The sequence below is a fragment of the Callorhinus ursinus genome, unplaced genomic scaffold (assembly GCF_003265705.2).
Source record: "Callorhinus ursinus isolate GAN/ISIS: 27379988/994484 unplaced genomic scaffold, GSC_fseal_2.0 scaffold8, whole genome shotgun sequence".
In the NCBI taxonomy this organism is placed as follows: domain Eukaryota; kingdom Metazoa; phylum Chordata; class Mammalia; order Carnivora; family Otariidae; genus Callorhinus; species Callorhinus ursinus.
In genome coordinates this window covers 52,458,894-52,485,701 of record NW_027397070.1, presented here as the reverse complement: position 1 = coordinate 52,485,701, position 26,808 = coordinate 52,458,894, and the positions used below count along the sequence as shown (strand labels likewise).

At 41.2% G+C, this 26,808-nt stretch overlaps 1 protein-coding gene across 7 annotated transcripts in view; it reads left to right on the top strand.

Annotated features, from left to right (window-relative positions):
- STON2 (stonin 2) overlaps positions 1 to 26,808 on the top strand; it is a 139,789-nt gene that overhangs the window by 20,828 nt on the left and 92,153 nt on the right. For 3 of the 7 annotated variants that reach the window (XM_073895683.1, XM_073895682.1, XM_073895680.1), the window contains exons 2-3: positions 10,260 to 10,535; positions 12,375 to 12,650. In XM_073895683.1, the coding sequence (XP_073751784.1) occupies positions 10,448 to 10,535; positions 12,375 to 12,650 (364 nt within the window). In that variant the 5' untranslated portion in view covers positions 10,260 to 10,447. Of the gene's footprint in view, positions 1 to 8,295; positions 8,493 to 10,259; positions 10,536 to 12,374; positions 12,660 to 26,808 lie in introns of those variants that run through there. The other 4 variants (XM_073895684.1, XM_073895681.1, XM_025869523.2 and 1 more) reach the window with 2 other exon arrangements.

The following is a 26,808-nucleotide window of genomic DNA, read 5'->3' as shown; positions in this document are numbered from 1 at the left end:
AAGATTTATGTATTTTAGAGAGAGAGAGAGTGTGTGTGTGTGTGTGAGTGGGGAGAAGGGCAGAGGAAGAGAGACAATCTCAAGCAGACTCCCCACCGAGTGTGGAGCACAACAACACGGGGCTCGATCTCATGACCCTGAGATCATGACCTGAGCTGAAACCAAGAGTTGGATGCTCAACTGACTGCGCCACCCAGGCGCCCCTTCAGGCTGCCATCATCGTGCATCTCAACTGTATGACAGCTTCCTCATTGTTCTCTCCACTTCCACTCTCCTCTTCCCATCTGTTCTCCACTCAGCTTCTGAAAAGGCGCATTAAATTTTGTTGTTCTTTAAATCCTTCATTGATTTCTCATTGTGCTTAGCATAAAATCTGAACATCTCAGTTTGGCTTGCAAGATCCTATATTCCCAAAAATGAACTGCCTTTACAACCTTATCTTGGGCTCCTTGCTCACTCTACTCCCAGTTCAAGGTTTTTCTTGTGTGTTTGTTTCTATCTCAGACTCTGCCTTTGGTTCCCTCTACCTTGAATACTTTCTACTTCCCGTCCAGTCGTGGTTGGCTTCTTCTCATCCTTGAGGTAGTCATTACATGTCACCTCTTCAGAGAGATCTTCTTCTGTCACCCTGACAACTAAGATCCCTTGTTATTCGTTGTCTTAACCCTGTACTGATTTGTAGGTATTTTCCCTGTTTATAGCTAACTTGTTTCATCCTTGTCTTCCCCTCTTGGATATAAGCCCCTTGAAGGCTTATCTATTTCATATTTATCTCATTTACTTTTTGTATCCTGAACATCTAGCAGGTGTTTGCTAACAATTTAGTGGATGAATTAATAAATATCCCGTTAAAAAGTTTTTGAGAGGTGATTCCACAATCTGTTCTACTTCTCCTTGCCTTCCTTTTTGCTCACTCTCCCCTCATCCAGCCTTTAATACATTCTAAAATGTTAACATCCCTTGTTCTTAGGAAGAGTCATTGGTATGATATCATCATTACTGCACCAGTAAACTGCTTGAATGTTCATTAGCCTCCTGATGTTCAAAGGAAAGGTACCCAAAATTGTTTTCTAATTTTTTATATTAAAATGATCACCCTTCCAGCCTTGCCCCATGTCTCTGGAAAGGCAAGCTAATTTTGTAGTGGTCTAAGTAACTAAGGAAGAAAAGGACATTAAACTTTTTGGAGAGAGAAATCCTATGTAGTATGTTCCAAAATGCTACATGTGTAATTTTGTGTTCTTTTGCTATTTGCATTATTTTTAATTTATTCCCTACTAGGGATGATAGTTGATGTCAGTTGAAGTTCGGTCCCTTACCCATACTGGGAAGTTATTTTTAAAAGACTTGTCCCTCAAGATTTTGAGCTCTAGAGTGACTTCTCCCATTTTTAAACTATGAAGCTGGCGTGGGATGGGTGGGTTCTCTATCCACAGTATCACAAAGTTGAAATTAAGGATTGGCCCACTGCGTGCTCACTTGGAACTCAGAGTCTTCTCCAAACTTATGCTTGTTGTTGGCAGGATTCACTTCCTTGTGGTTTTAGGATTGTAGTCACCCTGTGGTCATCTCTGTCTCAGTAATGGAGACCTTTCCTCTCACACTTTGAATTTCTCTGACTACTTTTGCTACCACTGAGAGAAAACTCTCCGCTTTTAGTCACCTCAGGATGTGGAGATCCTACAGGGGTCATCTTAAAAGTCTTCACAGTTAATCTAGAATTGCATCCATCTTTATGTATCAGAAAAGCTTATTACAGTAGTTTAAAGAAAAATATCTTTTTCACATAATAAATATAGAGATGAATGATTATTGATACTGGCTCAGTGGCTCAGTGACTGTGATTCTCTTGTCCTTTCATTTGTGGTTGCACTGTGATTATCATAGCTCCAGCCATCACAACCATATTCAAGATAGGAAAAAAAGAGAAAGGGAGAAGGATCGGGGCTGCAGGAGCATTATCTGTCTACTTCATGGAGTCATGCAATGCAAAGCAAGACAAAACAAAGACCAAAAACACTCTCAGAACTTTAGTTCTCATCATAACTCTATCTGTGTCTCATTGACCAGAAATTGATCAAGTGGCCACCCCTAGGTGCAAGGGAGTGGGAAGGCAGGAATAGAAATTTTTTGTGACTGGCTTAACCAGTAATGACCCATCCCCTGGTGCTGGATGAGGAGGAGAAATGGATATTGGGTATCTAGCTAACATAACTGTTACACCTATTTTCTGAAAGGCAGAATGTGGTGTAGTGGAAAGAGTACAGAAGTTAAGAGTCAGGAGACTTGTGATCCTGTCCCAACTCTGTCATGGTTCACTGTGTGACCTTAGGTTAGTCAAGCAACCTCCCTGAGTCAGTACATGTATCTATCAAATGAGAGAAATATCTGCTTTACTTATCTTAGGGTTATTGTAAGAATGAATTGACATAATCCATGAAGTTCTGTGCATCCTGGAAATATATACTACTAGTAATTTTTGGTTTTTGGTATAAAAATAAGAGTATTTCTTTCATTTTAAGAAATGTGTGTGTGTGTATGTGTATATGTGTACACACACACACAAATATACATATTTAAAAATATTTTATATCTATAAAATGAGATGCATTTTACAATCTATGGCATCTTAATTTCAGTGAAATATAATAATATTTTGTTTAGCTTCTTGGAAAGTCTTAGGTTTATGCCTAGGAATATGGCCACCATTGGGACCCTCAAGATTCCTATAGACTCCTAGGCAACTGAGAGTCTTATGATGGAACATCTAAAGTGATAGACCTATGGCTCTAAAATACAGATGGAAAGAAATTATCCGTACCAACTCCTTACTTTCATACAGGCAAAATATTAGTATTCCTATTCCAAATATGAAACTAAAGTAAGCTGAGTTTACCAAGATGGAGTAAGCCAGGACCTCCTAAGAGTTTGAGGTACTAGAAAGTCTTCTGCAAACTTTAAAGGGTGACTTCCTGCCAGGGTTATTCATTACATTCTGAATGTAACACACTGTTCAGGCACCTGGGAATGTCCTTCAGGGTCACTGCCTCAGGAATGCACCAAAGATCAGATGCATCCTGTTTTTTAGGCCAAGCATGACTTAGAGACTTGATTCTGAATGTGGAGCCATAGAGTTCTTTAATAACACAGCTATCAGGATTATTTATTTTGAAGAAAAATCACATAATAAAATATTTGTAATTATAACCTTGACATACACATATATGCATGCATGTAAATATATGTATATATATTTATATGTGTATATTTGTGTATGTGTGTATGTGTATATAATACACAAATAATGACTTAGAGGGGACAAAAACAGACATGTAGGGATGGGGAATTATGGTGTATGTGATTAAAAGAAATAGGGGGAAGTTGGTTCACAGAGAATCATGGATACATACTGATGTTGGTTGAAATATGATATATATTTCTTTTGGAGTTCTTATATATGGTTGACTTGAGGCTAGGGTGTTCATTTGATTCACCAACTTCCAGTGGAAGAGGAGTGATCAGTTTTTTCTTTTTTAGTTTTTAAAGAATAATATATTTAAGTGAAAGAAAAAATGGTAAAAAGATAGTGGAAGCATACAACCAAAGCCACTTACCTTTTCCTTTTGGGAACATCAAAGCACCAGTTAATTAAAATATGTGTGTGTGTGTGTTTTCTCCAGTGTTCAGATTCTGTTAAAATGAACTCTGTTCTCTCCTAAAGGAAAAGACTTGAGAAGAAGGAAGAGAAGCAGTGTTCCAGGTCTTGAATCTGATAAAGGTCTTTGTCATAGGGCAATTGTGCCTTCCGGGCTTGTGAAACAAGTGGCATGGTTACTTTAACTTCATGATTAAATCTTTGTGATTTCTTTAGCCCACTGTGACAGAGGTCTCAGAGTACAAAACCATGCTGGATATTATTTTGTATCATACATTGCAAATTCTGAGTACATAGTAGATGTTCAGGAAGTTGGTTGAATGTCTTGCTTTAGAAGAAAGCTTTGCAGAAATACATACGATCTATGTGGTCTTAGTTTTTCATTCTTTCTTCCCAGTTTGCTTTTTGATCTTGAGATGCTTGTCTTTGATCAGAAAAAGGCTGAGGCCTCACTTTAGGGTTTGGAATTGGCAGTAGTACCTAGTTTGAGATGTTTCTGCATAAACCCCAAACAGATGGCTGGATAGCGTTTGCCAGTAGCCTCAAAACCCAACAAGTGGATGCAGACATGTCCAAAGTAACCGTCTAGTTGAATACATATGGCAAAGAGATAGAAGAGGGAGCTGGCTAAATTCTCAGGTTTAAATAACCTTTGTGGCTCACTAACCAAACAAGAATTATGTTACAGTATTATAACGCATAGTTAACCTAACAAAACAAAACATTTTCTCAGCTCTGAAGGGATGGAATTAATCCATATAGCTATATGAAACCCTTCTTTCCTTTCCATATGATTTATGAAAGTTTTCTTAAACTTCTAATTAACATTTCCAGGACATCACTATAAAATCACCCTAATTTAGATGATCTGAACTGGACTCTTTTTTTTCTTTTTAAAAATGATTACAAGTCAGAAGGAAATATTTCAGGGGAAGACTTCCAATTTTGGCTGTAACTGGTAACAAACTAGTCTTTGTGCAGTGTACAGCCATGAAACTACTGGATAAAATGTACGAGGCAACTGTTTTTAGGTATTGGTCAACAGAAATCACAGTATTTCAATCCTGAGAGAAGGAAAGCTCATGAAGTGAGCCTGATGATTACCTTGGCTCTCTTCCAGGGGAGAGTTTCCTGATGCAGCATCATATGCTGGAGTCTACACTGAGCACAGCAGTCCTGCTGAGCTAATGAAACAGAGATCAGAGTCTGGGGCAGTTGAAGCAGCTGGAATCTGCTGGACAAGGCATTAGAGAAGAGAGAGTAGCATGGGGGAAGGGGGAGAAGAAATGTGTCTGGGTATACCCAGGAAATCCTTGGCCTGGCTGGAGTAGGCCTGAATGTACAGACTGAAACCATATGAGATTTACCAAAAGTGTGTACAGACTGAAACCATATGAGATTTACCAAAAGTGGTGGCTCCAAGGTTGAGAATGGGACCGAAATACTAGAGGTCAAGCAATATTGGGAGACGTTGGCAGTCCAGCCCAGCCACACTGGGAAGATCTCCTTAACACATTATTAACATTCTAAGCATCCAGAAAAGACACAGAAAGTCTGTGTGTTAGGGGTAGGGAACAAGCTTTCAAGCAGGGTTGGTAAAACTCTTTTAAAGAGTTAGATGGTAATTGTTTCAGGTTCTGTGAACTATACAGCATCTGTTATAACTACTCAAATTTGCTGTTGTAGAGCAAAAGAAGCCATGGACAGTACGTAAATGAATGCACATGGTTTTGTCTCAGTATGACTTTATTTACAAAAAAAGGCAGAGGGCCAGCCTTGGGTCATGGCTATAGTTAGCCTGCTGCTGTTCTAGAGTAAGACCTACTTCAAACCCACCCTAACAAGGCCTAGAGCAAAGTGTTGCTGAAATCTGCCATGGAGATTGAGTTTGGAAGTTGAGGTCTGCAGTTGTTAGAGGAGCTTCAGAGACATCTTTGGCTTTTCACAAATCCATCCAACAAAGTGGAAGCAAGCATTTTGACTTCTGGCAAAAATGAGCTCTGCAGAGGAAGATCAAATCCAGAATGTCTTCCGTATATCATCAACAATTAGTAGGTGTGCAAAAAAAAAAAAAAAAGTCAATAGAAACTAATCCCCAAATGGCCCAGATGTTGGATATGGCAGACAAAACCTCTAATGCAGCTATTACAAATATGTTCAAAGAACTAAAGGAAAACATTGTCATAATGAGTGAACATATAGGGCATCTCAGGTGAGAAATAGAAACTATAAAAGCATCTAATGAAAATTTTAGAATAGAAAAGTGGAATAACTAAGATGAAAAATTCACAGAATGAACTTAATGGGAAATAAAGATGATAGAAGAAAGAGTCAAGGAACTCGAAGACAGATCAGTAGAGAAGGAGAGAAAGCCAACTCCTCATCAGAAATAGAGACCAAAAGACAAAATACTGAAGGAAAAGAAAAGTCAACCTCTAATTCTAAGTCTACTGAAAAATTTCCTTCAAAAAACAAAGATGGAATAAAGAATGGACTATTTTAGAGCCATGCTGTTCAATAGAAATAGAGTATAAACTGTATATGTATTATTTTAAATTTTCTAGTTGCCCCATTTAAAAAATGTTAAAAGAAACAGGTGAAGTTAATTTTAATTGAGCCCCAGCACAGAGAGCTCAAGTATACATTCCTGATGATGCTGGTCCCTGACTTTGCCCAAGACACTGAGGTTCTGTTGTGACTGATAGCTTCCATCTCTAAGCTCCTTGTCAGTGCAGTCTGAGGAACGTTAATCTCCCGTAGGCATATTTCTTCAGTCACTCTCTCCTCTTAAACCTTAGGCAGCTTACCATTTCCCACTGAACTCTTCTCCTCAGCTGTTACGTCTACCAATCCTCTCTCCCCACATTTCCTCAGTAGACACCTTAGCTTTTATCAGACTGACCTCTTCACTGGTCTAGAAACAAGCTCACAAAGTTCTCTTAATCTTCCCTTATGCTGATCCTCTGTCCCGAGGATGTCCTTAGATATCCTTACTCTTCCCTTCTGGTGGTCCAGAACCAGGGATATCCTTCCATTCCAAGAAATCTGCTCAGTTTTTTATGGTTGCAGCCCTTGCAGATCTCTCTCTGGCTAAACAGCATTTCTGGTATGTCCTATAGCAGGATTATTTCCAGATTTGTTGTGTTTGCTCTTCTGTGTCCCCAGCTAGATTGCAAGCTGCTTGAAGGTCACTGGCTCAAAGGGTGCTTAGTATATGTCCAAACACATAGGGCTCATGAATGTATATCAGAGGATTGGCACAAAACAGACCCATTTCTGTGACTCCCATCTTATCCGCCGACCGTGTTTTCCACCCCCAGATTTTAGTGTGTAAGTGATGCTGAGAAAGAAGCTGCTCTCCGAAGTGGCAACCCAGAGACTTCAGTGAAACTTGTAGTGTCTCTTGGTCAGTCCTGCTGCTGATACTGAGTCACTACCCATTTGTGGTGATTTTAAACCTCACTTTATGATTCACATTCTAAAAATGGGGTGAGGTTTTCATAGAGAACCCAAATTCCAGTGTGAACTTAGCCTCACAATTACTGGGTTCCTCTGTGGTTTTAGCTGCTGGTACAGCCACATCTCATGGCTCATTGGGTGTGGCTGTTTCATGGCAAATACCCAGAATCCATTTCACAGGATTATGATAGGTGGTTACCTGTAATAAACTTGTTCTACCAAGCTTTCTTGGGGCTGCTTATTATCCGTAACCAGCCCATGTCTGGATCTGGGATGGACAAGCTAAGGAAGTGTAGATAAACCTTTGGGGCTTCTCTTTCACTCATACTTTCTGAGTCGTAGTCCTGGTTCCTTAGCCAGACCGTGCCTGTATCTGTAAAGAGGAGGTTGAGTGCTTGACTCCAAGTAACATCTGGGAGAACTGGTCTAAAAACAATTGAAAAGAGAAATCCCTAATGCCAGATGTGGAAATGACAGAAACGGCGGGGAGAGGTTTCCATGAAATTTGCATTCTAGTCCCAAGACTTCACTAATGAGCTGTGTGACTTCTGGCAAGTAATTCAACAACAGCAGTGATGGCTATAGCTGACATTCATAAGGAGTTTGGACTGGAGCCCGGCACGTAGTAAGCCCTCTGTGCAGTCACCTACTGTTACCATCATCATTGATACAGAGGGTTCATTACTCCCACTACTAAGCACTCCGTGTGTATTATCTCTCTTAAGCCTTGAAATTATGAAGTGAGACTTGTTATTCCTGCTGTACAGGGGTGAAATGAGGCTTACAGGCTGTACAGGATTCAAATCCCAGGCCCATGCTCTCATTCTCTGTTGCTACATTTGATTTCCTTAGGCCTCAGTTTACTCATCTGTGAACTTGAGAGTTAGACTGTTGGTCTTTAAAACGTTTGAGCTCAAAAATTTCTTGGTATTTGTCCCATTGCCCTCACCCTTTCCCTTCTCCTCTTCCCTTGTCCCCTCTCCCCCACCTCCCCCCCCCACACACACTCATCTGTGAATTTTGCTGGATTCATCATCACGGGGTCGGGAGGATGTTTTCCCCATTGAGCTATGATGCTGCATGTGTCAGCACATGGACTTGTATTGTGGCTTCTTTGTTGTTGTTGGACCTGGCTTACATGCTGCTGTTGGAGGGAGAGGAGGAGTCTTGACTCTTCTCTTTTGCTGTCTTATCTTGCCCTGCAGCCACAAACACACTGAGCGACACTCATGTTTGATAGGGCTTGAGGACAGCTTTTAGGGACAAGCTCGCCAGAGGCAGCTCTAGGGTTTTTGGGCTCTGCGTGGTTCTCTGGTGAGATCTGGTTTTGGAGCTCTGTACTCTCCAGGCTGTTTGCACACGTCTGGTCCCATGGTTGGTAAGAATCTTTGGAGAGGGACTCGGAAGAGAGATTTCCAGGCTTTTCATTCTGTGCACAGCTGGGGTATCCTGGCAGATTTCCACATGGGGAGTTTTCACAGATCATTTCATTATGGTTCTGTTGTAATTGATGTTTGTAAAGTACTTTAGTTGGGTGATTTTTGCATATATTCTGGTACTTTTTTTTTTTTTGGTGGCTGTAATCCAAAGATCAGAGTGTTTTGGCACCAGAAGACCTAGGTTTCAGGGTTGTATTGATCACTTCCTAGCTTGGTGCATCTAACACACCTGCTTATTATAGCTCTAGTTGATCATTCTGTGGATATCATGGAGAAAAAAGAGTCCATTTGTCACTGTTCTGGGATGTGTGAATTCTTCCAGTTAGAAGCCTGGGGGAAACATCTTAGGGCACCAAACAAGGGCCTGGAAACAATGAAAATGTTGGATAAGCCACTCCTCCCACCCCAAATTTCTTCATCTGTAAAGGAATTATAGTTATATCTGCCTTACTCAACTAAAATGGCTATAGAATCAAATGAAGTATCATTTGGCTCAGGTCGTGATCTCACAGTTGTGGGGTCAAGCCCCGCATTGGGCTGTGCTCAGTGCAGAGTCTTCAGATTCTTTCTCCCTCTCCCTCTGTCTCTCAAATAAATAAATAAAATATTTCAAAAATATATTAAAAATGTTTCTGAAAATTATAAATGTATGCGAGCAGTTATTTTTAGGCAGTATTGTACAGCAAAACTGTTTTAGCTACCAAAAAAGACAAAAACTATTACATATTTCTGTTCTGATTAACCCCAGCATAGATTATTTATAGCAGGTAATAATCTGTACTACAATTTCCTCAACATTTTTTTATTATGCACCCGTCAGAAGGCTATGAGTTAAATTTTTCCAGACTAAAATGAATATTGTAAGTATTCCATTAATAAGAACTGATATTGTTCAGGGCAAATAGTAGCTCTTTTGTGGAAACACATTAATTTTGCATTAATTCAGATTTTATTAATTTATCATAAGAGCAAGAGCTAGGTTCAAATTGTAAATGGACATTAATAGTACAAACAGAATTACGAGTCTATTAAGTATCTTTCTGTATACATAGAACATAATTGTGATGTGAGTAAAGGCTAGACTTTTATGTACTAATTCAAAGTGGCCTAAATTGAAAATATGTTTCTTTAACTCACATTTTTTACTAAAGCAAATATTCCCTTCCCATTTACTCCAAATGAACAAGATGACTCCATTTCTATTTCTCTTGATTGGTAAACCATGCTTGGAGGTACCATCTGGAGGTGGTTGGGTTTCTGCCAAGGATTTAAATCAGGCTTGCAAAGAGCTACCTGCCTAAGGCAAGAAAGTGCTATGATTTAATAGGAAAGAACGTGCTTTTATTTTACCATCTAGTAAAAGAAAGTGAAAATACTTTGAAAAGTTTTAATTTTTGTTTTACAACAATGGCATTGTATTATAAATAAAAGTATTTCCAAAATATAATAAGTGGAGAAATTTAGGATCTGATTGCTAAAATTTGCATGATTATTTACAAGTCTGATATGAAGGCCTATACAGAGATCTTGATGCTAAAGGCAGATATTTCTGTACAAGACGTGGGGACAAGACAGGGCAGAGAGAAGTAATACAAGTTGGAAACCACCCAGACCTCTTCGTGGGCAGTGTTGAAAACCCTGGACCTGTGTGGGTTGGATATAATGTGATAGTTGTCCTTTTTAATTTTTATTATTTTTTTAAACAGATTTCTGCTTGGCAGATTAGCCAAAGGCAAGAGGGGCCAATCTCTCTGCGTTCTGAGTGCCGCCCTCTACAAGATCCTCACAACAGAGCCAAGGCCCAAGTCCACTGTGCTACCATACCCCCACCCCAGACATTACTCTGGGGTCTGTTTGAGGCCATCAGTGTGAAGATGATCAGTGCCTTCCTAGCATGACGACCTTGGACCATGTGATTGCCACCCACCAGTCAGAGTGGGTCTCCTTCAATGAGGAGTCACTGTTTCCTGTCCCTTCCGAGGGTAAGGAGCACTCTCATTTCTTAAGTGAAAAGATCAGCAAAGAACCACAACTGTTTATAATGACTTCTACTTGATCATTCTTCGGGTGGGATCTTAATATGTGAAAAAGAGCCGGTTTGTCACTTTCCTAAGGTGCAGATTCTTCCACTTAGGAGCCTGGGGGAAGCATTTTTAGGAAACTTCCAGTCCCAAACAAAAGGGCCTGGAAACACCAAAAGTGTTGGGTGCTTTCTTCTAAGGAGCGTAAGCTTCATATTTACAAACTACTTTATACTCGGCCTTTTAGGGTGTTACTCCCAACAGCAGTTTGGATTTCCTCGGCTTTTAAAGCATAGCTGTGAAGAGTGAGAGGCTCTAGAGACAGATTGCTTGGGCTCAGATCCTGGCTCTGTCACAGCTAAGGGACATGCCCTTGGGTAGACAGTCTCTCTAACCTCTCTGTGTAGTCATTTATCTGTGCAGTAGGGGTAATCACAGTACCTTCCTCAGGGGGGCTGTGAGGATTAAATGAATTAATATATGTAAAGTGCTTAGAACAGTGCCTGGCATGTAGGAAGAGCTCAGTTAATTGTCATCCACGATCACGATGACAATGGCTAAATTGACTTCTAGGGAGCTGGTGCTCAGGGATGAAGGTCAAGGTAGGGGACGGGAGATATTTGCAGAGCCTTGTCGGCTGGTTCTGTCCTACTGCAGCTACCACTGCCAACTGCTGTCAGTCCAGCTTCATTGACAGCACCTGGAAAGTGTGAGTTGACGGGAGAGACGTCCAGGATGGTGGCCATGGGGCTGTTGAGTCCTTGAAATGCAGCTAGTCGGAATTGAAATGTGTCTTAAGTATAAAATACCCACACTGAATTTCAAAGACCTAGTGAAAGTAAGATATTTCATTAATAACTTTTATATTAATTACATGTTAGAATTGTAAATTTTCAACATAGGGAGTTGAAATTTATATTAGTAAAAGTAGTTCAGCTCTTTTTACTTTTTTTTAAATGTGTCTACTAAAAAAATTAAAATTACTTATGTGGTTCAGCTTTTATTTCTTTAGGCAGCGCTAGTCTAAAGGGTTTGGTTACATGCAGGTAGACTAGGTTGTGTGGCTAATGATGGCAGAAAAAATTTTATATTAGTACTTTGATTTTTAAAAAGTTTTCGTACAGTAAAATTGACCACTTTTGGTATGCAGTTGAGAAACTTCAACAGATGTATAGATTTGTGTAACCACCACCACTATTAGGATATAGTTCTTTAAAAAAAAATACTTTTTGAAGGCTGTTATGTGTTTTAGGACCAATAAAGTGCTAGAAAGTTAGGGGCCTCATATAGCTCGGCCTCATTCAGCTGATTGTTGGTACAGAGTTTGCACCTGGCAGTCTGCAGACACGTGTAGTTTGGACTGCACGGAGTTTGAAGTGTGAATTTGAATGTGTTTAGTCCAGACAGAAGCTCTCCGGTTCAATCAAAGTCTCCGTCAGTCCCTGTTGCCTTTTGCTTTTCTTGTTCGACTCAGTTATATTTCTGTTTGGTTTCTATAAGCATTGTTGTTTGTGACTGCTGAGGCCTGGAGTAGATGCTAGGATAAGAACAGTGAATAAGATTTCCATTCTCAGCCCGCCTGGATACTGAATGTGGGCATGCTGAGGTTATCCTTCGTCACATTAGGAAAACACTCCTTTAGCATAGAGGCAGTTGGGCATGGCTGTTTCTTCACCTGCACCCACCAGAATGGTGAGTCTTGTGATCACCCCTTACATATCCTTGGGATTTTCCTCCGTGAGAGTTTTGAAGGGTGGCCTTCCTCACGTGATTAATGGTGGTGTCTGGTATGTGTTTCAGGGGGCACCGAAGAGCACCTCCCAGCACTCTCGTCTTACTCAGACCAGTCTGAGAGCTCCTCCGGAGAGAACCACGTGGCGGAAAGAGGCTCTCAGGAGCTTTCCCACTCGGAGCAGGATGACTCCTCTGAAAAGCTGGGCCTCATCTCTGAAGCGACCTCCCCTCCTGGGAGCCCTGAGCAGCCCCCACCTGACCTGGCCTTCGCCATCAGCAACTGGGTTCAGTTTGAAGACGACAGCCCCTGGGCCAGCACATCACCATCTCAGAAGGAAACAGGTGAGACAGGTAGGTCCATGCTCACCAGGCGAGCTTTGCCATGAAGAGGTGTGTGAGGACTGCTGGGAATCTGCTTTACCAGAGCCCTCAGGCACCGGCCACACAGGATTGCTGGCAGAGATCTCTTCTGGCTTACTTCTACAACTAGGCTTTGTTATCAAAGCCTGTGGAAGGATTTATGTGCTCTGGGCCATTTTTAGCCTTCTATACTTGTCCCTGGCTGTTGACCTGTCTTTGGAAGTATGCATATTTATTTATCTATTAGGTATTGGAATTATGTTTACTCGGCACCTAAATTATAAGCTCCTTACAGGCAGGAATGAATGTCTCTCAGAGCATGAACCACCATCAATTTCTTTTTTTTTTTTCTTAAAGGTTTTATTTATTTATTTGACAGCGAGAGAGGGAACACAAGCAGGGGGAGTGGGAGACGGAGAAGCAGGCTTCCCGCTGAGCAGGGAGCCCCACATGGGACTCGACCCCAGGACCCTGGGACCATCAATTTCTAATAGAGTCACTAGTTAAACATGGATCTTCTTGTGTCCCAGACCTGTTAGATCTAAATCTTCAGAGGTAGGGACTGTTGTTAATGATAATTCTCTTACTCTGTGGCATTTCAGTAGCCAGAAGCTGCACGGGGGAGCTTAGCGAAGCCAGAGTTGTTGTTAGTCCCCTCCCTGGTGACCTGGCTGCTTATTTTATTGTGCACTAAAGCATGCCAACACTGACTGGATAGCCTTTGTGACTGTCTTAGTTCTCTATTTGCTGTGTCACAAATGACCACAAACTTAGTGGTTTAGACATCATAACTTTATTTTCTTACAATTTCTGTAGTTCAGAAGTCCAAATGTTGGACGTGGTGTCACTGGGCTAATTCAAACCATTGGCAAGGCTGCATTCCTTCCAGGAGACTCTAGGGAAGAATCTGTTTCCTTGTCCTTTTTAGCTTTTGGATGCTATCCACATTCCGTGGCACATGGCCCCTTCTTCTGCCTCCAAGGCCAGCAATGCTGCATCTCTCTGTGTCTTTCTTCTGTAATCTCATCTCCCTCTGATTTCTGCCCACCTCTTCCGCTTTTACGGACCCTGTGGTTACATTGAGCCCACCGAGATAAGCCAGGAGAATCACCCCATCCCAGGGTCCTTCACTTCATCACATCTGCAGAGTCCCTGCTGCCATGGAAGGTGACCTATTCCCAGGTTCTGGAGATTAGGACATGGGCATCTTTTGGGGGGCATTATTTTGTCTACCACAGAGACCTACTAAAGAAAAGTAAGGTTGATAGGTTTTATTTTGTTGGTAGGTTAAATGTTTTGCTAGTTTTAATTTTTAAAAACAATTCTTGTTTTCAAACATCGTTTTCGGCTCCAATAAAACAATTGTTAAGAAAATATACAACATAATTCTATATAATGGACACTTCCATTTTTACATAATTTACATATTATGTATACTTTTTATATCTTTTTTTATTTTTTTAAAGATTTTATTTAACTGAGAGAGAATGAGAGAGAGAGAGCACATGAGAGGGGGGAGGGTCAGAGGGAGAAGCAGACTCCCCGCTGAGCAGGGAGCCCGATGTGGGACTCGATCCCGGGACTCCAGGATCATGACCTGAGCCGAAGGCAGTCACTTAACCAACTGAGCCACCCGGGCGCCCTGTATTTTTTTAAAAAGATTTTATGCATTTATTTGAGAGAGCGAGGGAGACACAGCCTGTGCACATGCATGAGCTGTGCAGGGGGGAGGGCAGAAGGAGAGGGACAAACAGACTCCCCACTGAGCAGGGAGCCCAACTACGCAGGGCTTATCCCCAGGACCCTGAGATCATGACCCGAGCCAAAGTCAAATACGTAACTGACTGAGCCACCCAGGCGCCCCTCTACTTGTTCATATTTAAACATCAGATTTGGGGACACCTGGGTGGCTCAGTCGTTAAGCATCTGCCTTCGGCTCAGGTCATGATCCCAGGGTCCTGGGATCGAGCCCCGCATCGGGCTCCCTGCTTGGCGGGGGGCCTGCTTTTCCCTCTCCCGCTCCCCCTGCTTGTGTTCCCTTTCTCACTGTTTTTTCCTCTCTGTCAGAAAATAAATAAAAATCTTTAAAAAAAAATGTTTGATTCCTGAGATTTTTGATTCCCCAAATTTTGTACCCAAAGGGAGTGTGCCTCACTTGCTTTACCCTAGTCCCAGCTCTGCATTCTAATAAGGTTATGGAATGTATTGATATTACTAGAGAACAAGTAAGAAATGACAATTTTCAAATGTGTTGAAAGCATTATCGTGGCTTCAAAACTGCTCAAACAGTAATCTGTATGTTTCCATATGTGAGTTTAACTCATCCTTCTAGAGGTGGAACCTCTAGGCTGCCTCAGGAGGAGCCTGTAGGCTGGTTTTCTAGCAGACTTGAGATTTGATGTGTGGGCAGGAAAGCAGGAATAAAGCATGTGTAGGGCCAGCCCCACTTCAGGTAGTGTTCCAGGGACCCAAGAACCGTGCTCAGAGCATCAGAGTAGTAAAGGAAATGGGTAATAAACCCAAGGCTCCAATTCCACCTTTCCTGCCAATACCCAGCCTGACGCATCAATTTCCCTGTTACCCAAACCAGCCCTACCCATGTAGGCTAATTCCCTCATGGGTTTCCTCACACAGATTGGGTTTGACAACAAGGAAGAGTGGTTGATAGAGCTAAGGCCATGTGATAAGGAGAAAGGAGGCTTCGACCCTGTCAACATGGGTAATGCAGACATCCCCCAAGATAGTTCCGTTCTGATGGCTATTGGGCCGCCACAAATTAAATTTAATTTAAATTAAAATCTAAGGTTGGGGTACTGTGCATTGTCAATAATATCATGTATGTAACTGCGGGCATTGGGGTACTGTGCATTGTCAATAATATCATATATGTAACTGCGGGCATTACACCAAAATAACACAGATGTTTAACAGAAGTCTGTTGCAGCAAGTATCCTCATAGTGATAGAGACAATCTGAGGCTTCTTGCATTCACTGCTGCCTGCTCTGTTCTTTTGGTAATACTGAGTTTTCCTGGTGTGACAGGCAAACTAATGGCCTCCAAAGATACCAGGTCCCACTCCCTGGAACCTGTAAATGTTCACTTATTTGAAGATAGGGTCTTTGCAGATGAGATTAAGTTAAGGATTTTGATTTTGATTGTTTTTATTTTTTAAAGATTTTATTTATTTATTTGACAGAGACACAGTGAGAGAGGGAACACAAGCAGGGGGAGTGGGAGAGGGAGAAGCAGGCTTCCCACGGAGCAGGGAGTCCCATGCGGGACTCGATCCCAGGACCCTGGGATCATGACCTGAGCCGAAGGCAGACGCTTAACTGACTGAGCCACCCAGGCTCCCAAGTTATGGATTTTTAGATCGATATTCCTGGATTATCTTGTTTCCTCTACCTTTCATCCACATCCTTGGATTATCTAAGTGCAATCACCTATGTTCTTTTAAAAGGGAGGCAGAGGGAGATTTTGCCCACACAAAGAAGGCAATGCAAAGACAGAACAGAAAGGGATTTGAAGATGTGGCCTGGAAGATTGGAGTGATGAGTCCACAGCCGAGGAATGCTGGCAGCCCTGAGAAGCCTGGAGAGGCGGGGAATCTGTTCTCCCCCAGGGCCTCTGAAGGGAGGGCTGCCAGGCAGACATCTTGATTTCGGCCTAGTGATTCTGACTCCAGACTTCTGACTTTCAGAACTGGGAGGGAAAAAAGTTCTGTTGTTTTAAGCCACAAAGTTTGTGTTAATTTGTTATAGCAGTTCCAATAAACTAATGTACCAAATCTCCAAAATCCTAAAACGGAACCATTTGCATAAGACTGAAAATGAGTCAGTCTGGGCTAGGGGGGCATCTATAATAGTGCAGGCCATTATTAAGCATCTGTGTTATCCAGTATGTTTTATTTCCAAAGTTTATAGCCTTTTATAATTTATTCATTGAGTCACTGAATATTTATTAAGCACCTTCTCTCCGTAGCTGTCTTAGGTGCAGATATTCAAATACAAAACTGGGTAACAGAGTGCTCAGAATTTAACAGAAGTCCGTTGAGCTTCTTCCTGGGTCTTCTAGTAGGAATCCACAGCCAACCTATGCTCCCATGATTCCCCCATCTGCCTCCAGTTGACCATCTCTCAGTTACTGCATGTCTTAAAAAAAAATCTTTTTCCATCTCATGGTAGCTGAAAATTTGAAGGTACTTTGAGGAAGCAAAGGAAGAAGTGGATGTGGGGAGAATTGCTTGCCTAAAAACTTCATTTTATAAGCAGGCCCATCCCTATCATCTCTTCCTGGGAAGGATCAAAGTTTGAATTTAAAGCATTTTCCCTCATTATTTATCATTTGATTGTGGGTGTTCCCCAGAGCTCTTGTTCAGTTTTGCCCTGGATCAATGGTTCCCAGTTGGAGAAAACGATGTGTTGGCTGCATGGCCAACTTCTACAAAATGAGTGGCCATCTGGTTCTTTTTAGTCTAATCTGACAATATAGAAATGATTTGTCCAAAAGTTTCTCATTTATCCATTCTAGAAAATGCTTCTCTTAGTGTATTAATTTTTAGCAAGCAGACCCTGGGCCTGTTTTTGGCTATAGCTTCCCCCTGTGTATATCAAGTAAACTGTTTTTTAGTATGGACAGCCCATGACTGAAACAGAATCGGGGCAAGAGAGATCCTTGATGTGCTGTATTTAAACATGCAGGAATTGGGGATCTGTTGGTGAACTGTGGAATGTATTGGTGTGTCTCAGTGCATGTAGGTGGTGAAGTTCAGCCAGAAGTAAGGAAAATCTGTGGAAACTGTTCACAGCTTCAGCTGTCTTTCCAGCCGCATCAGTATCACCAGAGCAAACCAATTCTCGTCCCTATAATGTAGCTGCAGTGTCTTTGTTTCTTCCCACTTTATTCCCGTGTCCTGTTTGCTTCTGTTACGTGCCTAGCACTTTCTGGGCAGACACCTCTGTGTCAGGAGAAAGGGAAAAATGTGCATTTTGGACTTGGGAGAAGGAAAGTTTCCTCTACCTTTCAAAATTTCTTCTGGCTGGTCTTGAGACTTTAAATTGACATGAGACAGATTCATAGAAAATAAAATATAATTTTGTACTATGGGAACCCCGCATAAACAGGAGGTTCATAGGCAGGTAAAATGAGGTATATATGCCATCCTGAGCTAAGGAATGGGAGAGGCCTGAGGCTTCAACGGGGAGGAGGCCTATTCACAGGACAGTAAGAAGAGCAGATGTTTGAGAATTAGGTATTTGCCCTGCCGTGCAGATGAGTCACTCAGATAAAATTTATCTCTACTGGTAATAACCCTTAGTCTGGGAAAGATACTCCATTTAGATTCTTTAGGTAGTTAAAGGAGGGGCAGAATTTTCTCTCCAGCCCACAGGATCTCAGTTGCCTTCAGCTCAAAATAGTCCACATGCCAAACTGGCACATCTTGAGGAGACCTGTCTTGAACCCCCTCAGCCCCGTCCCATGCAGCCTCTTTGTGAATATTTTTTATGAGATGATCATGATCTTGACCTAAAAGAAGGAGAATGAGAAAGGAGGATAAATGGAACGGATTAGTGCTATTCCTGGTCTGGATTTTGGGAAGCAGACAGTGGAGGCTTACTAAGCCAGCTGGTCCATACCCTCACGTCCAGGCTGGCAAGAAGTTGGGAAAGAAAGCACACGTGCGCACACATGGAGTCGCTAGGTGGAGAAATGTTACGTGGGATACTCCTTTTCCATTCCCTCCCCCAGTTCCCATTCCTGCACTGTTTACAGTTTTCCTGGCAGACGAAGAGCAAAAAACCAAAAGAATTTATCTTTTAAGCTGTGCCCCCTACAGATAAAACCAAGAGAGCATTGGATTTCAGCCTGGAATGGGATTGTACTACTTGCTCAAATTAAAATGCAAGGAGGCTGAAGGCACAGTGGAGTAAGGGACAAAGAGACTGTCACTAGTGGTAAGTCTCTTATTTTCGTGGCATATAATTGTCGGAAGCTGCCCTGGGGAACTTAAATAAGCCAGGGAGTTGCTCCTCCCCACCTTGGTGACCTGGCTCCTGATTTTATCTTGCACTGAAGCATACCAAGGTTGACTGGACAATGAGCAACAGCTGATGGGGAAGACAACTCCAGAAATGCTTTAAGTCCATCAGGGGGATGCCTTTGTTTTGGATTTCAACTAGTGCAAGATTTGAAATGAGTAAGTGCCATCATGATTGGTCTGGGAAAACGGAGGCACGTCATCTCTCTCAGAAAAAATATGAATAAAATCAGTCAATTGAGTGACAAGCCTTTTGGTAACTACATATGTCAGAAAGATTGCTGGCATCAGTTCTTGGACCTGAGGATGCTAGGAATGAGGAGCATATGAAGTTGTGCCTCCTTTGTAAATATGGGTTCCTCCATTAAAACCTCTGAAATTTGATGGAGGCCGAATGTGGAATTCATATCTCTTTGACTTAACAAGAACACTTTAGCTCAGGCTATGTTGATAAGTATTCTCTTAAAAAAAAAGATTTTTATTAGAACCTTAACTGCCAAACACTTAAACTTAAGACTTAAAGGAGCCATGAGAATACTGTTCACATCTTAGTCTGAAAATGCCATGTGATTGAACTGGGGGTTACCCACTGGAAAATGTCAAGAAATTTAACTGAACACTTATTTGCTGAACCCCGAATCCTAATGCACGGATGTTCTGCTAAACCTTAGAAGAGCAGCAGAACACAGCAGATCCAGTGTTAAACAAGAAAAAACAAAACAACCCACCAAACTTCTGGTGAATCTGTTCAAATCAAAATAGAATCTTTATATTATTCTCTAAGGAAATATTTTTGAAAATGAACCTAACCGCAGGTGGTATTTTATTCGCATTGGGTCCCTTAGCACTAGTGTTTCTGAGTTTCCCTGGTGGCAAAAAGTTTTCCTAATTTAGTATTTTGTCTCCTACGTTTTAACACTCCTCCATGTACCAGGAAGAATGTAGCAGTCAGCTTACATATCACCTAAAGTCTTTATAAAGATCCTCTCAGAGCAAAGGCTGATTCCATATATATGCATTTTACAAGTGTATGTGTGTGCTTAGAATATGTTTGCAAATGCATGCAGATAAATGGACTTGAAAGAGCAAAGTTCATTCCCAAAATTAAAAGAAAAAAATTGTGGCACTATTTTCAGCATGAAGCTTCCTGTTCACTCATCGTGTTATGCGCTGACCTTCCTCCACAGACATGGCAATTTTGGGCAAGGCCAAGGCTGAATTGGACCCATTATGCAGATGCTGCAGGATATGCATAATTATAAGCATAAAAAAATTTTCATTTCCGGAACATTTTTTGCACAGCCCAAGCAAAACACTAATATTCCCTTGTGCTTTGAATGTCTTCCCCAAAAGCTTGGGCTAAGGCCTTCCCATTGTGTCTGGGGAAGCTAATTATCTGGGACCAGAGAAAGAACCGCTTGTTTGGGGGAAGACCAGGGATGATGTCAGCCTTTAAGAGGGAGGCAGGGGTGACAGCTGAGAGACTTAATCCTGAAGAAGACTAGCCCAGTGGTTAATTTCTTTTTTTTTTTTTTAAAGATTTTATTTATTTATTCATTTGAAAGAGCGAGAGAGAGAGAGAGAGAGCACATGAGGGGGGGAGGGTCAGAGGGAGAAGCAGACTCCCCGCTGAGCAGGGAGCCTGATGTGGGACTCAATCCAGGGACCCCAGGATCATGACCTGAACCAAAGGCAGTCGCTTAACCAACTGAGCCACCCAGGCACCCTAGCCTGGTGGTTAATTTCTATTATACTTTTTATTCTGGCTACTGAGGGGGAATTGGTGGGTGGGAGTGGACTAAGATTCCAAACATTTGGTGAACATGTAGCCAAGGCCCATTGCATTTGGCATGCATATATGTATTTCCCTCTTCAACAGAGGACGTTTTATTTTCATTTAATACCTTGAATTGTTCTCTGCTTTTAAGAGTAATTAATGACCTTTCCGGAATCCATCTTCGACAGTGATGTACTGAGGAATGGATTCTAACAAAGCCCTTCTTCCTTGGGGCCTGATGCCCCCTGCCTCTCTCCAGTAGGCACCACTCTGCTCTAATCACTACCTCTCCTGTTGTTCCTGACAAGCTCATTTCTGCTCTTGCTGGTTCCTTGGCCCCCAGAACTCTTCCCCTACATTTTCACTCAGAGCTCTGCTCAAGTATCATTTCCCCTCGCCCCCACCCCCTTTTTCCTGCATTAAATATCTTTACAGCCCATGTTTCTACCAGAAATTAGGTTATGTTTGTTTGTTTATTGTCTCTCTTCCCCACTAGAGGAGAGAGATATTGTCTATCTCCTTTACTCTGTATCCCAGAATATGGAGCATGGAACTTAGTAGATACTCACTTAGTATTTGTTGGATTAATGAATGAAAGATGAAAGATGTATATGAAACATCCCGCAGAATGACTTAATCCCATTTATGGGGCAAATGAGCTGTTAGGCAGAACTTGATGCATGGCATCCTCAGTGAAGGTGTTATTATTTTTTTTTAACAAAATAGGCAGAGAAACTAGGCTGGCCTCTTTCCCATCATGCCCTGTGCTTATCAGCTGTGATCAGTTTTGATTGCCCATTATTATACACAGAATGCACACACACAAACGTGCGTATACATAGCACACAGATACACATACATATGTATACACACATAGTATATGTGCATAACATGTGCTTACATATACAAATGTATATATGATATATGCATAACATAACTATGATACATATACAAACACACATATTTTTCCCTCTGGGAGCTGCCTTAGAAAGCACATTTAAAACTGTCCATTATATTTTTGTCATATTTGAAGCTACCATCATGCCATTTGGGCAGGAGAGAGGATCTTTTGAAAATGACTTCTTCCAGTTATCTAAAAGGGACTTTATTTTACAAAAACGCCAATATTCTCCTCTTCCAGAATGTGCTAACTTCCCCAAGGGGTCCTTGTGGCCTGTCTCACCCTCAGCATGGGACACAAAACACAATAAGCTGCCAAACATGCATTAATTAACTAATTCATTCATGCAAAAAATATTTAGGTGCTGGGAATGCAATTATGAGAAAATTGGCCATAGTCCCTGCTCTCCCCGTGCGGAGGTTACCTAACGGTTGGGCAATCTGTTACCAGTGAAGCCTTCTGGGTTAAGCAAGAGCTCCTCTGAACCAGTCCTGGGACAGCTGCTTGGTATTGCCAATGATGAGCTAGCAGGGGACCACAAATGAAGAATGGAATTAGATCTATTTTATATTAATGGGTGGGCATGTTTACAGCATTGGAGAAATCATATAGCCCTAGTGAGTAGACATCAAAGTATAAATAAAGAATATGACATCAAAATGTGTATAAGTATTTAAATTTTAGTCTAGGATCCCAAAGGATAAAAAGAAAATATTGTAGTTGCTGTATTGTTTTAGCTGACAGCTTGTCAGTTTATTATTCATTCAACCAATGGTGCTTTGAATTCTCACTATGTGCTAGTCACTGTTCAGGGCACTGGGGATACAGTGGAATATTCTGGCCCCATGGAGCATACTTTCTGCTGGAAAAGCCGTACCAGAAACACAATAAAGATGTAGATACAGTGTAAGTGTGTTAGACAGTGTGGTTAGCAGGAAGAGAGAAACATGAGGGAAAGAAAGAGAATGGAGTGAGGGAGGATGTGAGGTTTTACATAAGATCAGGGAGTGAGTCTCTGAGCAGTAACTTTTGGGTGAAGACATGGGGGAAGCGAGGAGTGAGCCTTGCAGAAATTGGGGAAGGAGCTGTTCAGGTGAAAGGAACTGCAAATGATGAGCCTCTGAAGGGGTGCAGTGTCGTATTGGTGGTATGTGACTGGAGTAGAGTGACATGGGGAGAAGAGAAGAGTATGAGGTGGGGAGGTGCTTCAAGGGTACAGGGAGGACCTTGGCTTTCGCTGTGGATGAGGTGGGAAGCCATCAGAGTTTGAGCAGTGATGTGGTGAGGTCTGACTTTGATGTGAACAGGTAATTCTGTGAAAGCTGTGTGGCCGTTGCTCTGTTGAGAACAGACTGAGAGGGAGGACACTTGGGGAAGCAGGGTGACTCGGTGGGAGGTCCCTGTCACCATCCAGCAGGGATGGTTTTTCCATGAAAGAGGGATGTGCAAAAATGACCTCCAAAGGCCACAGGAGCCCTAAGGCCAGAGAGAAAGGCCAACAGGTCCACCTTGATAAAAAAATGGTTTATTAAAGGGACTTAGGGACAGATGCATGTCTTGGGCAGCTGCAAGCTGAGTAGATCTCTGTGACCCCACCTCCCATAAGACCTGCTTTTGTAGTCCTAGAGGCTGGGGAGTAGTGCGGGTAGACCACCCCAGGGGGAATGTTTGAGAGCAGTTGTATGTCACAGTCATTTCTCCTGCACTGATCGAGGACGTTAAGCTCCAAGGGTGTACTTAAGGGTGAGGTTAGACAAGGAAGAATGTTGGGGGATGGGGCTGTGCTCAAGAAGATGTCAGGTCATCATGCAGATTTGTCCACAGATCTGTTCGGGATGGCCTTAGTCTGGGTCACACAGCAGTGTCTTGGGTCAGGGTGGTAGCTTGGAGATGGTGGGAAGTGATTGGATTCCAGATGTATTTTTAATGGAGGACTAGCAGAAGTTGTGATGGGCCAAATGTGAGAAGAATCAAGGATGGCTCAGTGGGTTTGTTCTGAGCACCTAGAGGGATGAAGGAGCTGGTGTGGATAACAGAAACTTAGTTTCAGAGAGGTGAGGTTGGAGGCCTAAGTGGAGATTTATTTGGACATAAGTTTAGGTCTGGAAGTAATAACCCATTTGACCCCTTTTCAGTGCTTCCTTTGTGCACTTTAACAAGTGCTTTGTCAGTATTCACCTAATCCCCCTATGAAGTGGGTACAGTTTTAAGTCCCATTTTTAAGGTGAAAACTTTACAGCAGAACAGATAAAGTAACTTGCCTCAGGATGCAAGACCAGATGTAGAATGAGACAGGCAGTCTGGATCCAGGGTCCTTATATCTAAGCTCTTAGGAAAGGAGGAGTCACAGATTTCTATCTTTTTTCACTTTATTCTTTGCTGGATGGATGTGGCTGTGAAGAGCCCTGGTGACAGCCATCTGCTGTCCTCTGGCCCAAGTATCAAAGGCCTGGCCCCTGGGAGAAGAGTCAGCTCCAGGCTCCACACTTCCTCTCAATGATTCAACTCATCTTGTGGCCTGAGGACATTTACTTCAGAACCTAAATAAAGTGATTCATCTGAGATTTCTTTTCTTTCTTTTTTTTTTTTTTTAAGATTTTAAAAAATTTTTATTTGTTAGAGAAAGCACAAGCAGGAGGAGCAGGCAGGCAGAGGGAAAAGCCAGCTCCCCGCTGAGCAGGGAGTCCAAGGCAGGACTTGATTCCAGGACTCTGAGATCGTGACCTGAGCCAAAGGCAGATGCTTACCCAACTGAGCCATATATCATATCATGTAGATATGATATATGGCAGTATCTCCTACACATGGATGTAGGATAAAGTAGATGGTTTTTCACTCTCTTTATGGTTCCTTTTGTAAAAAGAAGTTCTTAATTTTAATGATATGAAATTTGTTTGTTTTTATGCTTAGTGCTTTCTGTGTCTTGGTAAAGGAAATCTTTCCCTACCCTGAAGTCATGAGCATATTTGGGTATATGTCTTCTAAAATATTTTTTTTTTTTTAAGATTTATGTATTTAAGGGCTCAGATTGTTAAGCATCTGCCTTCGGCTCAGGTCATGATCTCGAGGTCCTGGGATTGAGCCCCACATCGGGCTCCCAGCTCAGCAGGGGGTCTGCTTCTCCCTCTCCCTCTGCTCGTGCTCTCTCTGTTTCTCTTTCTCTCAAATGAATAAATAAAATCATTTTAAAAAAAGATTTATGTATTTATTTGAGAGAGAGAGAGAGAACACATGTGAGTATGGGGGAGAGGGGCAAAGGGAGAGAGAGAGAGAGTCTCAGGCAGACTCCATGCCGAGCTTGGAGCCTGATACAGAGCTTGATTTCACAACTCTGAGATCATGACCTGAGCCAAAACAAAGAGTTGGACCTCAACCAGCTGTGCCAACCAGGCACTCCTAAAATATTTCTTGTGGAGCCTTTTATGCTTTATATTGAATCCACCTAGAATTGATTTTTCCATTTGGTGTAAGTAGGAGTTTAATTTCATTTTTTTCTATATAGTATTTTACTATTATTTCTAATATTTTATTCATTTTTAACCTATGTTATTAAAATTCTACTTTGTTCATATCTAAGAAGTGTGATTCTGCTTATTAATATGAGGAAAAATATGCAAGGATTTTGATTGAGAATGTAGTAAATCTATAAACCAATCTGGGGAGAATTAACATCTTCACAACATTAACTTTCCTGAACCTAATTGTATCTTTCCACTTATTTAGATCTTCTGTACAATCTGTTAATAGACTTTAGGAGTATCTCCTCTGAGGACTTGTGTATCTTTTATTAGATTTATTACAATATATGCTTGATATTTTTGTTGCTATTATAAATGCTACCTTGTTTTAAGTTTAATTTTCTATATCTTTAATTTTCAGAAATGCAATTATTTTTATATATTTTTAAAAACACAAGTACTGTGTTAAAATTATTTGATAATTTATTAGGGTTTCCTGGTTATTTTCTGTACACAAAAATATCATCTGCAAAGAATAGGTTTGGTTTTTGTCACTCCTTTTTTTTTTTTTTAACTGCCTTACTGTGTAGGTTCTGACTGCAAATAGGATGTTGAATAGAAGTAGGAGTAGCGGGTACCCATCATCTTGATCAGGATCTGCAAGGGAAAGCTCTCCAGCAGTGCATGGTGTTTGCAAAGGGTTTTGGGGTTAGCCTCTCCTGGTTTAGGGAGCTTCTTCTGTTTCTAGTCTGCCAAAAATTACTACCACGAATAAATACTAAAATTTACTCAGTGCTTTCTCTATATGTATTATGATGATAATATGGTTTTTTACTCCTTTAATATATTATTATGGTGAGTTACATTAATTGATTTAGTAACGTTAACCCACACATTATCAACAGGGTGATATTACCTCTAATGGGGCTAAAAATAGTTCGGGGCGGGGCAAAGAAATCTTATTCTTTTTATGTGTATAGCATAGCTATATATACAATACATGAGAGATATACAGTATATCTGTCTTATTAAAATTTAAAAGGGAATTGATAAACTGGACCTCATCAAAATTAAAACTTTTGCTTTATAAAAGGCCCTGTTAAGAGGATAAAGAAAGAAGCTATAGACTGGGAGAAGATATTTGCAAACCACATATCCAACAAAGGACTGGTATCTAGAATATATAAAGAAAATTCAAAACTCACAGTAAAAAACACCAAGCAATCTAATTAGAAAATGGGCAACAGACATAAACATATGTTTCACTGGAAAGGATATACAGATGGCAAATAAGCACCTGGAAATATGTTCAATATCATTATCAATAGGGAAATGCGAATAAAATGAGTTATCACACACACATATTAGATGACTTAAAATAAAAATAGTGGTAATACTAAATGCTAGTGAGGATGCAGAGAAATTAATTGCATGTTTAGTTTTATAAGGAACTGTCAAACTATTTTCCAAAGTCATTGTTACAGTTTACATTCTCACCAGCAATACATGAATGACCCATTGTATGACCTAGCAGTTGTTGTACTCTGGGGCATTTACCCCAGAGAAATGGAAACCTAGGTTCATATAAAAACCTATACAAAAACCATACATGAATATTCAAAGCACCTTTATTCATAATAGCTAAGAACCAGAAACAGCCCAGATGTTCTATGACAGGTGAATGGTTTAACTAACTGTGGTTAGTCCATACCGTGGAACACTACCCAGCAATCTAAAGGAATGAAGTATTGATACATTCAATACCTTGAATGAATCTCAGAGGCATTAGGATGAATAGTAACAGCCAATCCTAAAAGGTCACATACTGCATGATTCCATTTATATAGCATTCTTGAAATGACAAAATTATAGAAATGAATAACAAATTAGTGGTTGCCCTAGGTTAGGAACAGGGCATGAGGGGAAGAGGTAGAAATGAATATAAAAGGTCAGCATTCCTTGTGGT